The sequence below is a fragment of the Anomalospiza imberbis genome, chromosome 1 (genome assembly GCF_031753505.1).
Source record: "Anomalospiza imberbis isolate Cuckoo-Finch-1a 21T00152 chromosome 1, ASM3175350v1, whole genome shotgun sequence".
Taxonomy (NCBI): Eukaryota; Metazoa; Chordata; class Aves; order Passeriformes; family Viduidae; genus Anomalospiza; species Anomalospiza imberbis.
The window spans coordinates 16,758,353-16,773,904 of NC_089681.1; the positions used below are offsets into that span (position 1 = coordinate 16,758,353).

At 32.3% G+C, this 15,552-nt stretch overlaps 1 protein-coding gene across 3 annotated transcripts in view; it reads left to right on the top strand.

Moving 5' to 3' along the window:
- The window catches only part of CSMD3 (CUB and Sushi multiple domains 3), a 586,072-nt gene extending 573,538 nt beyond the window's left edge, over positions 1 to 12,534 (top strand). For all 3 annotated transcript variants that reach the window (XM_068182735.1, XM_068182715.1, XM_068182726.1), the window contains 6 exons: positions 613 to 678; positions 2,736 to 2,894; positions 6,185 to 6,297; positions 8,237 to 8,324; positions 10,767 to 10,902; positions 12,268 to 12,534. In XM_068182735.1, the coding sequence (XP_068038836.1) occupies positions 613 to 678; positions 2,736 to 2,894; positions 6,185 to 6,297; positions 8,237 to 8,324; positions 10,767 to 10,902; positions 12,268 to 12,427 (722 nt within the window). In that variant the 3' untranslated portion in view covers positions 12,428 to 12,534. The remainder of the gene's footprint in view (positions 1 to 612; positions 679 to 2,735; positions 2,895 to 6,184; positions 6,298 to 8,236; positions 8,325 to 10,766; positions 10,903 to 12,267) is intronic.
- Positions 12,535 to 15,552: the final 3,018 nt, after the last annotated feature.

Here is a 15,552-nt window from a genome sequence, read left to right on the forward strand (position 1 = left end):
TGGACAGCCTCTTTTGTTTCTTTCTTTCTGTTGTGATCTTTTAAAGAATCAGGGACCTTCTCCTTCAATATTAAGAGATTAAAACAGTATTTATGGTTTGTCAGTCTTGAACATAAGACGTCTCACTCAGTACTGTTGAAGATAGTTAAGTCCTGGAGAGAAATTATTTCAAGCTCCTTTTGTTATGTGTGTCTTCACTTTTTGGTCTTACATTGCAGTCAATGCACTGTTCACTGTTCCTAATCCAAGTGACATAGCCAGGATTAGATGCTATATTAGAAGGCAGCTCACATATTAGGTGCATGGTCCAGGACTGTAAATTCTGAAACATGGATTCTGAAGTGAAACCCTGCACTGTTTGACAGCTGAAAATGACTTAATAACATCCAGGTGCCTTATTTAGGTGGATATGGGGGAACAGAAGAAATTTATGTGCCAGTGCTCCTCTGATACTAAGGTTTGATACCAACTGAGATCTCACTCATGTTTGAATTTTAAACATCATCCTATATGCTTTTAAACAAATAAATTCCATGATGGAAATTATTTTTATTGTTTCTGAGTAACATCTTGCTATTGATTTATCTTTATATCTTTTATTATTTCTAACAGCTGGTTCTAAAATATTAGTGAAGGATCCCAGACCCGCATTGGGAACACCAAGTCCCAAACTAAGTGGTAAGTACTCCAAGGTTTGTATAGCTATAAACCATTTCTGTAGAAAAAACAGTGAGGATCAGTTTAGTGAGATTGCACTATGTGATTTAGAATGTGTAAAGGATATTAGATTAACCACTGGATTAACAAGGCGGAAAAGATAATTTAATTATTCCCTAATTTTGAAGTTCATCTATCATATGGTGTAATTTATATCTATATACAATTTCTGTTATGTAATGAGAGTTTTACTGGTTTCACTGAAATCACTGTTTTCTGTGTAAGATTCTATGCAATTTACCTATTTAGAAGCTGTACTACTCACCTTGAAATAATTTAAAGATGTTTTGCATTTTTCTTCAGTCCTGCACTATTTTTCCATATCTCTATTTTAAATTGATTTACCTAAATACTTAGTATTAGCCTTGAATTTAGCCTTTAGGAAAAAAAGCTAATTTTAGCTGAGACAAGGTAATCTCTCCAATTCTGGCTCAAGTCTCCAGTTTTAACTGATTTGCTGAAGACCATATTAGGATGTCCTGACAAGAGGAGCTCTCTGTCCACTGAAGAGATTTTTTGAAAAGATCAGTCTTCTTAATTAAAATTAGCCTTTGGCTATAATAAACCGATTGAATTTCTACTGATAATGAATAAGATTCAAAAGTAGTACTTCAGCATATGGAGATTTGGGGGCTTTTTTTTAACATTTTGTGTACTAATTCAAAACAGTGTTTTTCAATGATGTTCTGCTGAATGGTAGACATCAAGCTTTTAATTCAGAAAATTTTCAATCATTTTGTGCAGTTAACTGCCAATATAGCACGTAAAGATCAGTTTTCCTAAAAGTAGGAAAATATATTCCAGGCAGACTATAAATCAACAGCATCAGAGCATTTCCACCTTGCTTACAGGACCAGTATCTAAATGTTTTTCTCAAGAAACATATACAAATATACATACATGTACAGAGACAAAAAAACTAGAAAAGATCCTTTACCCTTCATGGAGAAGTCCTGTCTTTGTATGGCATAAAATAAATGATGAAGGAAAACTGTGGGTATTCCAGTGTGCCCCAGTCTTGGATTTAGGGATATCCTGAGAGCGAAAAGGGCAAATATTCTTCTCTGCTTATCTGACGTGAGATGCCAATGCACACATGACCACTGAGCTTTAGGTCCAGTGTGAAACACTTCAAATAATGTGGAAGTGCTGATTTTGAATAGTGATTCTTAAAGGGATAACTCTGGTATATTACTTTGGAAAGTGCAGTTAGCCCATTCTAAATCACTTTTAATTTAATTGTTCGAAAGGTATCTCATGTTAAGATTTTAAAGATTTGCATTTATCACTTTTTATATCACAGGTAGCTTTTTGTTGTTTTGGTGGGGTTATTTTCTTGCTGAAATAGCATTACTTAAATAATTAATTTTTCAGTTCACTAATTGTAAGTATTAAATGTGACGTTATAAATCTAGCATATTTTTTCCTGGCAGACTATGATCTGTTTTAAATCTTAAATTAGAGAATTAATTTTTTTCTCCTGGTAAATCTCCTAATGTTTTTAAGCATTTGAAGACAAGACAAAACTTATATATTTTTTTAATTAGAAAAGTTGACTAGTAATAAAGAAAATTATTATAGGTTTTGATGTCATTTAAAGAAATTACTTATGAAAATTTTTTATATCTAAATAGATACGAATTTCTATAAAATTTCATGTTAGCCATATGTCCCTAGCTGCCTATGCTGGCAAAGAAAAGATTCTACAGTGAGTGGAGTATGCTCTTCTAGCTAAAGCTTTTAGAATTTGTGAAACTGGTTAACTCTGGGACAGGGCCACATTTCAGGACAAAGGCAGATGAAGGTGTAGTTGTGGTTGTGTTCTTCAGTGCAAATACATTTCTTTCATAAAAGCTTATGCCAGGTTTCTATGTTTTATATCTGAAGATTATGCCTAGTAGATATATAAAGAGTAAAGGAAGGAAAATGCTGTTATTTATCATACATTTTGTGGGTTATTTGACTCTTTAAGTACTAAATATCACAAAATGTATTGAAACATGTTTTCATCTGTATAGTTCCTGATGATGTATTTGCCCAAAATTATATATGGAAAGGATCTTACAATTACAAAAGCAAGAAGCAACCCATGACTTTGACAGTCACCAGCTTCAATGCAACTTCAGGAAGAGTAAATGCAACACTTACAAACAGCAATATGGAATTGCTGCTATCAGGTATGAGCTAAGGAAAACTAAATTTCCTTTTTTTTTAATTTTTATTTTTCTGTCTTGCATACATTGGTTTCCTGTAACTTTCTGCATAACTTAAATTTTATTATTTTATCAGAGAAATTTTCATTGCATTTCAGTTCCTTTCCAAAGGCAGGGATTTTTCCAGTTCTCTCCTTCCCCTTGTTTTTTTTTTTTTTTTGTTTCTGTTTTTTTTTTTTTTTTTGGTTTTTTTTTTTTTTGTTTTTTTAACTTTTAGCGGTTTTACTATATCTGGAGTTAATAGTCAATAAGGAGTGAAAGAATCATATTAATTACCATGTTTCTCTTTTAAACATTTTAAATAAACTTCAAGTACTGTTCATGAGATTTTCTTATTTCTTAATTATAAAATTTCCCCACAGTAGCCTAATAACTAATAATAAATATGATGAGATTGATAAATGTTGACCTAGAAAGTCAGAGATACCTAATGAACCTGGAAAGAACTAGAGCTGACACTTACTAGATTTTCTAAGAAAGAAAAAAAAAGTTAGAATCCTAGAATTATTTAGGTTTAAAAAAGACTTCTAAGCTAACCAAGTTAACCTACTACTGCCAAATCCACTACTCAACCATGCCTCTGGAAGTGCACATGTGCACATCTTTTGAATACCTCCAGGGACGGTGACTCCACCACTTCCCTGGACAGCCTGTTCCAATGCCAGACAACCCCTTTCAGTGATGAATTTTTTCATAAGATCCAATCTAAACTTCTGCTGGCACAACTTGAAGCCATTTCCTTTCATCTAGCCGCTTGCTGCTTGAGAAAAGCACCAGAACACACCTTGCTTCAACTTCTTTTCATGTAGTTGAAGAGAGGATGTAGTCTCCCTTCAGTCTCCTTTTCTTCCAGACTAAACAACCCAAATTTCCTCAGACTCTCCTTGTAAGACTTGTGCTCCAGCTCCATTGCCCTTCTCTGGACATGTTCCAGCACTTCCATGTCTCTCTTGTAATGAGGGGCCAAAAACTGAATGCAGGGTTTAAGATGTGGCCTCACAAGTGCCAGATACGGGGGCATGATCACTGCCCCGGTGCTGCTGACCACCCTATTTATTATATAAGCCAGGATGACGTTGGCCTTCTTGGCCACCTGAGCACACTGAAGGATCATGTTCAGCCATGATTAGCACCTCCAGGGCCAACAAGCCTGTAGAGTTGCCTGGGGTTGTTGTGACCCAGGTGCAGTTCCATTGATCCAAACTGTCCACATCCTTCTGCAGAGCCTTCCTACCCTCCAGCACAGCACATCAACATTCCTGCCCAGCTTGGTGTCATCTGCAAACTGACTGAGATTGTCAGTTATCCAGATTGTTGATAAAGATATTAGACAGGACTGGCCATAGCACTGAGCTCAGTGGAATACCAGTTGTGATTGGCCCCTAACTACATGTAACACAAATCATTACATATCTCTGAGCTCATCCAGCCCGTCAGCTTGTTACTCAGTGAAGAGTCCACCTGTCCAACCCATGAGCAGTCAGTTTCTCCAGGAGGATTCTGTTGGAAATAGTATCAAAGATTTTACTAAAGTTCAGTGAAACGACATCCACAGCCTTTCTTTCACCTACTAAGTCACCTTATCATAGAAAGAGCCCAGAGCAGTCAAGCAAGATCTGCCTTTCATAAGCCTATTTTGCTGGGCCTGATCTCCTGGTTGCGGAGAGGGGTGGTCTACAGGAAGGATCTAATGAGCCTCAGAATCTGTGTTTCCTCTGAGTTGAGTAGAATGGTGAATTTTTATCACTAGGTTTGCCTTTTAAATTATTTTGTAGGTGTTCTTTGAAGAATCATTCTTGAGAGTGGACTGAATGTTTTCTGACTGATAACCATTTTTGTCTTGGCTGTGTGTGAATTTTTTGTGTTGTATTAATTTCATCCATGTAGTTTCTTTGATGATATTAGGAACAACAGATATAGCATTTTGTATTTTTAGAATTAGAAAAGTAAACCACTGTGTTTTCTCACTCAAAACACTCGTCCTCCAAATAAAAGTTCCCTTCAACTAGACACAAATGTGATTCCAAATGCCCTTTACCACTCTATATACAGGCATTACACATAATAAAAATTAATATTTTTAGTATTTTAATATTAATACACATGTCAGGTAATTAGTATTTTTTTATTTCCCTGCTCTAATAGAACACTGAGATCTTGTATGCTGAAAGGGTATATTAGGGCCAGGGAAGTAGTGATGGATCAAAAAATACATTTACATGCTCGGAAGCTGAATTCACCTACACTAAATTTGTAGTTTTCTCAAATGAAAAGTAGTTCCCTCTTCCTGCATAATTTACTTTTTTGCATTCCATCATTTGATGCATCTATCTTTACTTCTTTTTATTTTGACACCTGTGCTTGCTGTAATTATACATAGAATAAACACATCTTGCCAAAGCTCATTCATCTGAGCTCAGTGCATGTTTATATGAAAGTAAGTCTTCTCATTAGCTCAGAGATTATTTATATGTAATGATACCTCCTACGGGGCAATCACCAGTCCTCAATGTGGAGAAGACTTTTGTTTTTTCAATATAGGCATGTACACAAGAGACATGAATTAGAAATGGAAGACTAAATCACTAAACATATTGTGGTATTTAATTTTCATTTCCAAATTAACAAGGAATGATATTTGGGTTCTAAATAATTATTCTTCAGGAACAAGAATGAGTCAATAATTATATCTACAAAGTAAATAGGGTTGCTTACAACTCTTCTCATTTTATGGAAGAAACTGGATTGTAACTGACCATACTAACTCATGAAGAACAATCCAATTGTAAAAAAAAAAATTCAAATTAATTATGTTTTAATTTAGCAGCAGCTTTTGGAATTGAATTTGTGTGCGGATGTTCCTATTATCACATTTTCTATGTAATGACTAAATTATATATATTGAAAGTAAATATGTGAGGTTTAAATACACTCTTCCTGATTCAGAACAATATTTTCAATTTCAAATCAGATTGCTGTCAATGTTCCGCCTAAGGCTTGAAGTAACAGCTGTGTGTATGGAGTTTCTCTTCTCTCTTCTCAACAGGCTAAGCTAAAATCTGTTTCTCTTGAAATCTTATGATTATTGAAATAATTTCAAAATAGAGTGCATCTTTTTAAACAAACAATGTTGAAAATTGGTACCTATTCTTCCTGCTTTTCCTCTTAAGGACAAGAGATGAAGTGTTTATTCTCAAAGATAACATTATTTTTCTGGTCAACACAAATATGAATTTTTAAACTATATTCTACAGGAGTGTATAAAAGCCAGGAAGCTCGGTTAATGCTCCACATATATCTCATTAAAGCACCGTCCCATACATCTGCAAGCAAGTTGAAAGAGGAAAAATGGGCTATGGATGGTTTTGTGAGTATATTTCTGCTACACAATAGAGGGAATTTTTTTTGTACGATTGAAATCATGCTTGTTTTTAGATCCAAAAAACCCTTGAATTATCAAATGGAATCTTTTTAGCAAAGCTGATTCATTAAATTACATGAAAATTTTCTTGAAAAATGCAGGAGACCAGTCCAAGGGAAAATATGGGAACAGTCATAGAGTGTAGGCAAAATTATAATGCGTGTTAGTACAGAAGCCTTTCTCGCAGGTCTCTTTATCTCAATATATTTAGAAATTTTATAATAGCTAAATATAAACCCATTATATGATAATATTATATTCTATTAATACTATAACAATTCTGATCATTATATTAGGATACATGTTTTACTTTTTGGTGATTTTTAAAAAATACCTTGAAAAACATGAATTTTTACATGTATAGGGAAAACAAAATAGATTACTCCAATTTCGCATTAGGCTCCTTGTGGTTCTGGATTCGAGTTTATTCTTTAAAACAGAGAAGAAGAGAACACATAACTGAGAGGAGGAGAGGTAAAAGAGATGATTAAATAACCCAGGTTTCTGGGATGTGATTAAACCATGAGTAAGAAAAGCCTTCCAAGAATAAATAGAGACAAAAGTAGAGTTATTAGAAAACAAATAGCCTAAAATTTTTTGGATGAGGATAAACACTGATATATCCTTACTACACCATTTGATTTTTTAAGGAATTTATCTGTTTTCTTATGTTTCACTTATTGATTAAGCCCTACAGGGACACCACTATGTTTGCACATGCCATGTGTACATTGAATTGTACGCACAAATTTATATTTTTATAACAAGTGGCAGTGGTTGAACAATAATTTTTTCAAAGGTGCAGAATGAAAACCTTAAACTAAACTCAATAAGCAAGAAATGAACTAGTAAAAAGGCTTAACTCTCTTGGCTTGTACAAACTTACGGCTTCACGAACATACTCCTGAGGTAGCAAAAGCAAAGAATTCACTTTCAGACTTCTAAGTATACAAAAATAGACAGCATACTCCCTACATTCCATATGCTATTTACATACTGTTCTTACTTGACCTTTTTTTCCTTTGAGTCTTGGAATAGCACAAAGAAGCTGCTTTAGCCCAAAGTAAAAAATTCACCTAAGAAAAGCACCCGGTCTTCAGTGAAAACATAGCTTCAGGTCACTGCTGAAGACATACTGTGTCTTGAGAAAGGGAAGCTTAAAGGAAAAGTTTGAAGGAACCTACCTAGAAAACACTGAATTTAAACCTAATTAATATTCTTAAAAACAAGTATCTGTCGAGTTATATACAGTACACTACTTTAGACTGTACTTACTGTAATAAGAGAGATAATAATGGGATCACAACCATCCCCTCACTCCCACAAGTCTTTTAGTTTATACTAGCAGGTTTTGCCCTTGTACCTAAACCTTATTCAATATTCTTCTGGTCCATGGCTATATAATTAAGTGCTCTTTAGGACAGGCACTGAGAAAAATCAAAAGAACTTTTTTAATTAATTTGAGTTTTTTTATTAAGTTTAAAACTAGCTATTAAAATCTCAATTCTTTCATCTTTAAGATTATATGCAATATAACTTCTTCAATCTACTTCCTAAACAAAACAGAAAACTATGAAGTATAATACTGACATTTGAACTACCAGAAACTTTAGGTCATAGTGGTTTTAAAAAAATACAGTTAAAGGTAGTATAAGGTGTCATATGTGACCATAAACCACCATGCCTAATTTGTGCCTATAACAGTCCTGTGTTTTCTTTTGAAATTTATATATAAATTTCCTAGAAAAAGAGGGTGTTTATAATGGGGAATAACAGCAACAAGTCAAGCATATTAGTATATAGAATAGAGGAGCTCCCTATCAAATAGCTACATGCAATTTGCAACAGTTTTCCCCATTTAATTCAAAGCATTTTTTGTTTACAGGTTTCTGCTGAACCTGATGGAGCAACGTATGTTTTTCAAGGATTCATCCAGGGTAAAGATTATGGACAATTTGGGCTTCAAAGAATAGGTATTCAAAAAATTCTAATTCTTCACTAGTTCATTGTTCCATATTCAGTTTTCTTATATCCAGTAGTATGAGGGTATCTTCAGGATGTTACAGGATTGATGTTTCATAGAATATTGAGATGTTAATACCTTTAAACTGTCATTTAGGTAGTAGTTACAAATGAATTGGAAGGAGCTATAGATGACTTGCAGTCTACTGCTTAGTATTTATATTAATTTGTAATATTTTGAGCAATTTTTATATCCAATTATGTGTAAAATGCATTTAGTTTCATATCCTAATAGCTATCTAGAAAACCCATGTTGTAGAATGCTTTGATAAACTGATTTCTTGCTTATGGTGCTGAAACATTTCACCTAAACATTTGTTGGAAGAGGGAAACTGCTAAATATTTGCAGGTAAATACTTATATTACTTTTAAGAAGAAAAAAGTCTTGGTAAGTGTTTATGTCATAAAAATTAACTTCTTGTTTCTATACTAAGAGAGCTTTAGTAACAGAGCTCAGGTGTAACAGAGTAACAGATCTCACAACATTCTGTTATGCTATTTAAGAAAAGAAATTAATTTTCTTTTCTAATGTTGTCTTAAGAACTGAGATATTTCTCCTTACATGAGAATTTGAATTTAGTTTATGCTGAATTTTAAATGATAAAATACTGCTGGGAATGCCTTAGAAGAGGACTTCCTTTTTACTAATATAATGGCTGTTTAGATAAAGTTCTTAGCTTCAGGTAAAATTCTTATATGTGGATGAAAAATTATGTTCTTTCAGCCACAAAGTATTGTTCCTTCTTATTTTCTTTCAGTAAAATCAGGAAATTCTTTATTTCCTGAATGTGATGGAAAGAAGGCATCTAAAGTCAAATTTTTCTCTTTCACAGTTCTAAGTCACAGTAAAATATACTGATCTTGTTTTTCACTGTGATTTCATATGCAAATTACTTTGCCAAAATTTTTAGAAATGTCTTTGTCAAGAAATGTTTTCTTTAGATGAATATCATAAATTATTTCCTTTTATTAACTTCTTTAAAATATTTTAGAGTCATCTAGGAAAAAATAAATGCAAGACTACCTTGGCAAATTGTTTTGATAGATTATTACAAAAATTATATTTCTTCATTTAATTTTTGGATGATATGTTTGAGATTCTTTTCTGTAATATATTGAAGTTCATTTTTATTGGCGCATAACTTCGAGGAAAAGAATGATTAAGAGTCAAATTCTATACAAGATTTAATTGTAGCTAATATAACCAATAATATCGCTATAAAGAGATTCACAATCTTGGAACAGATTTTGTTTAGCATGCTTACCACTTCATTATTTCACGCTCACAAACTCAAAATTACCTTCTTTGAGATAAAATTTTTTGACTATTACTCTCACACAACTTTCCTCACATGGTTGGTTGTTTGAGGTCTCAACCATGGATGGTTGGTTGGGACCTCTTTTGTGTTTTGTTCTGTTTTTTTAAATTTCTGTATATTGTCTTATACGATCAAGAAATTCAGAAAACATTATGACCTAAGCAATTCATAAACAATTCAGTTAAAATCTTGAAAATTAACTTTGAAGATGCATTAGAGGATCACAGAATCAACTAGTTTGGAAAAGACCTTGGAGACCACCAAGTCCAACCTATGACCTAACATCAGCTTGTCAACTAAGCCATGACACTGAGTGCCACATCCCATCTGTCTTTAAACACCTCCAGGGTCGGTATCTCCACCACTTCCTTGGCCAGCCCATTCCAATGCCCAAACACTTTTTCTTTAAAGAATTTTTTTACAATGTCTGGGCCATTATTATAACTGTTCTTCACATTTAAAAGAGGTATAGCTTATCTATGTAGATAATGTATTCTTCAGCCATGCAGGAGGTCATATTTCTATTTTTTTATCAATATCTGGCTTTAACTATTCAAAATTGTTTCTATCTCTTTTACTCTGTGTATCAATAGCAGCACCTAAGGAAGTAATGAGTTTTCAATTTGTTTTTTCAGGTCATTGCCTTTTTCCATGATAGTATGTTTGGGTTTTATATATGTAGTATTTATTAATTACTGAAATATACAAATAAAACCAGTAATATAATCAATATAACATATGCATTATTATAAATTTGACTTTTCATATCACTGTACAGTCATGTGTTTTCCTTACATACAAAAGTTGAATCCCATGCAGAATTATGCTGTAAGATATTTACTGTACCAGAGTAGGTGTACTGTTCTGCCAATATGTGGCATCCACATATTGATCAGAATATGGTATATTGTCAAATTCCAGGCGGCCTCAGCATATAGCTGTATGTATGCAGCAGAACATATGTTAATGATTCAGTAACAAGTTGTGATTGAATTCCAAAGACTATGGAGTAACATGTGCTTCTGATAACAGACATGTATACAATATTACTTGTTTTTTCTTCTTTTTTTTTAGGTCTTAACATGTCTGAGGGTTCAAATTCTTCTAATCAACCACATGGTACAAATAGTAGTTCAGTGGCCATTGCTATCCTTGTGCCTTTCTTTGCCCTTATATTTGCTGGTTTTGGCTTTTATCTTTATAAACAAAGGTAAGTACAAATTATTTATACAGAATTCCTCTAAGTATTGGTGATGTTTTTTGTCTTCAGTTTTTGCTAGTGTAAATAAAGTTTTCTGTAAAACAAAAAAGGCTTTGCAAAATATGCATGTAGACAGTTCTTCCTATGTCTATTAATATCTGGTATAATAACTAAGACATGAGTTTATTATATGGTGCTGTAGTTTCATTCCTACCTATTTAAAGTCTCATAACTTTATCTCTTCATGATAAAATAGATGCTGTAAATTATTGGCATATGCTGAAAAATATAATTGATAGATTTTTTTTGTGTATTTACAATAAATTACTTTTATTCATTTCTTCATTTGACAGAATTGAGTCATATCCTGAGTAATTTATCTTAATGCTTGACCAGTTTATTTGCATAAAACTATATATGCAAACATTATGTCATTAAGAGATTTCATTGTGAAACTTTCTGCATCTAAAATCATTAGTTCATATGAAATTATGTTAAATAGCCACCAACCTTTTCAGTTTCATCAGTCTAAATTCATCAGGTTTTTTCATGTTACCGAGACCAGTATTAATTATTTGGATGCAGTAAGCTTCTCCTGTAGCTTTAAATCATTTGATGGCTAAAGAAACCTTAATTCCTTTAATGCCATGACAATTCATTGCATATTAACTGCTAAAATGGTGATTTACATCTGATAGTCTGACAATACTATGTTACAGGATAACATTAGTATAAACACTTTTTAATTAGCAGTACTTGTTTTCAACTGCTCCAGCATATGAAAAATTGCCCATGTAATTTTTTTTATGTATTTGCTATTAGGTGTATGCTGTAAGCACTTGTCTTGGCTTTTTATATTGATGACTTAAAATACTGTATGCATTTTGTATAGCAATATAGATCAAACATTTTAAGGGTTTGAATTCTGGTATTTTGAGCTATTTAGTGAAAAAGAGCACATTTCAGCAATAAACTTGTTCTTGGTAGAATTGCTGAGTCTCCAAAGGGAAAAAGGAAAGCTCAGTCATCTGACTGGGGAATTATTGTGCCTTTACAAGATTTTGTTGTATTCTTTATAATCTGATTATCAAAGTGGAATGGGTAACAACTTGGATAATGGATAATGGATACAATAACAACGGATAGCCTCTTCTAAGGTTGTTAACTAAATTTCTAAGTGAACGCCATTTCCAAGGAATCATAAAGCCTTTAAACATCAATAAAGATGGTACTAATTCTTAACATAAATACTGTAAAAAAATCAAGATGTCATATTTAGCTCCTGTAATTGTAATTGGGAGCTAAACTCTGTTCTGATACTTAAAACATATTAAGGAAAACTGCAGTTTCAAATGTTCTGTCTTTATTCTGCAGGACTGCACCTAAAACACAGTACACAGGATGCTCTGTACATGAAAATAATAATGGACAAGCTGCTTTTGAAAACCCCATGTATGACACAAATGCAAAGTCAGCGGAAGGAAAAGCAGTACGATTTGACCCCAACTTGAACACTGTTTGCACAATGGTATAATGTGGTAATAATTTGTCTTCAAAGTCTGGGAATTGACATACAACACAGTGCACAGACAGTTCACTGCTTATAAAAAAAAAAGAAAATAAATTAAAAAAAAATTTAAAGCACACTTTTCAGGATCTAGTGGGTCACCTTTTCCTGAGGATGATAGGCAAGTTTGGGTTGTAGTTAATTTGTTTTGATTTTGTTTTTCATAAACTGGATCAGAATTCTTCTTTGTGTATGCCACGGAGAGTTTTAAAAAAAATTTGCTGCACTCCATGAGTGCTACTCACAGTTTATTTGCTTTTTTAAAAAAGGAGGTTATTCTAAAACATAAAACATATTTGCATATATTGGAGGAGCATCCACTATCAGTATTCTGTGCTTTATAAAAACTATAATAGAGAGACTGGGTTAAAAAAAAAAAAAAGATATAGGTAGAAAATAAGAGCTATACTTACAGGAGACAATAGGTCACTTATTTCTCTTTAATAGTCATATGCTACATCTTTCTCATGAGTTTGTATCTATTTTCCTTTTTCAGCCCATTAAGTATTTTATTTTTTTCAGAACAGTTGAATTTCTGAGTACTTTTATTTTTTTCAGAACAGTTGAATTTCTGAGTCCAGGATGTATTATTTAGAAATCAGCAAGTATAAATTACTCTTTTCATATCACAGAAAAAAAATTTAAATTTCACGTCCTTATAAAATGAATTTTCTTCCCTGCTTTACATCTTGCTTCGTTTTCATGTTCCAAGTCAAGTTCATTTTCTGTTTCTATTAACAATATCCACAAATCGTAATGTTTATATATTTCTTTTGTCAATCATATATCTAGACAAATTTTACAATGAAGAATCTAATATGAATTTTATATGTGACTATGTTCCTTTAATGTTGAAGAACGTTCACAAGTGACCATCTTACATTTGTTTCAAAAGTTAAAACATTATTTAAAATTTCCTATTAAAAAGTGCAGTTTACAGTAATATTAATAATGAAATCCCTATATCAAAAATAGGAGTCCATTTTTCACTCCATGTTACTTAAAACTAGAACATATCCCACCTGTTTGTTTCTTCAGCATTTTGACAAAATGTATGCACAAAGCATGATGCAATCCCTTTGAAACTGATTAGTTCTAGGAGACTTCAATGAACTTTGGATCCTATCTACAAGGCAACAGGAAGTTATAATTTGGAAATACTGTGTTTTCACATCTATTTTATCTATATATTTCATACTCTATGGAAGCAAATCCTTACGGCTTATTTATAATTGAATATATTACCATAGTGCAATGAAAAATAAAAATATATAAAGCCATGATTTTATTAGGGACAATCCATTCATTTTAGGGACAATTCAGATTCCACAGCCCTCAAATATAAGTTTTAGACATTCCAGAATCACTTTTAAGGAAATACAGTTTTTAGTTTTACAGTTATTTCATATCAGGATTATTCAGCAGGAAGTCAGTAATTTATTTGGTGTAGGTCATTGTCTTCCATTCATAGCATGACTCACAAATGCTGTGTGTTAGCCAGTGTGAATTATCTGTTATTGTCCCTTTCCGACATTCATAATTCTGTGAAAATAACCTTTTTATTACCGTAATAGAGAGTGCCTACCAAAAATCATTGTACCCAGGATTGCTGCTTGGATTTCTATAATGTTTGATGAATTTCTTATAAATCATTTTACAACACTTTGTTTTGAATATTCATACAACTCTGTCAAACTGTATTCTACTAAAAGGATGCTGTTTTATATTTTATACCATTGGTTGTTATTTATTCTTGTTTATTCAGATGACTGCAATAACTATTATTCATTCATTAATGTTAAGGTTAATACATTTGAGATCGTTTAAAATGTTTCTTCTGCAACTGGCTACTCCTCTTATATTAATGCATACACTTTTGTAAAGAAGTATATTTTTATGAAAAAGGATTTGTAAAAGTATGATGTAAATTTTCAGTGCAATGTAAACGAAATAAAACTGGACAATTGCTTTTTTTAATCCCGTCTCTTCTTTGGAAGATGAGCTTTAACCTTATTTAAGTTGGGAAGATGAGAAAATAATCAAATTAAGAATTCAAATTTGGTATTCTTGTGGGTCTTAAAATCATATTGATTTTTCTGAATCTTTCTGCAAATTTTAGGTGAAGTTGTAAGATTCAGATTACTTACAAAAATAATTGATAAGCACAATGTTTAAAGCTATTTACTTTCTAAAATTAATTTTTGGTTTTACTTGAAGAAGCAGTTTTACAGAAAAAATAGGCATACCATTGTCAACCCAGTGGAAAGTGCAGGAAAAAAATTAAAAGGAAAAACTAATATAGAAAATTTTGGCATTGCTCGTGATTGTAGACAGCCTTTGTATATTTTTTTCTACCTTTTCTCAGAAATGGGCAGGACAGTACAAGTGCATACAATATTTTCTGGCATTAAAAACCCCGAGTGATTCTTTTAGGACATTGAACTGGAAGGAGGGATGTTAATTATGTTAATATAATATTGAAACTGTCTTTTAATGACCCCTTTCACTTACAAGCATGGAAAGTGGACGGCAAATCCTGATCTGGAATGCTAGTTGTAGAATGGGGACATAGGGGAATAGTCTAAAATTAATTTGTGAATTTGATGCTCTATATAAATTAAAAATGTCAATTCAGATCCATGCTGAAATTGCTGAAAATTGTGTTGTTAAATACATTAGAGAAAGAAGCATGGATTCTGTGTAAAAAGCATTAGGATTATGTTTTTAGAGGGGGAGAAGGTGGTGTTCTAGAGTAAATTGGTTCACTCAGCAAAACCAAAAAAATCCTGTTTCACAGTAGCCAAACTAGAATATGAAGTTAAGCTCTTCGATTTTTGTTTATGCATTATATGTTTCAACATATAAAAGTAAATAAACTTATATCAAATTAGTTCCACAATTATGTAAATTAGCTTAGCTAATATATCTAGTTTGCACTTTACAAGTGTTATGTTGAGTTCATTGTTATAGAAAATGCCCTATGTATAATAGAATGAATTTGGGGTTTGGTTAGTTTGTTTGCTTTTGTTTTGGATCTGTTTGTTAGTTTGTTTGTGGATTTTTCTTTTTTCTTTTTTTTTCTGGTTTTTGTT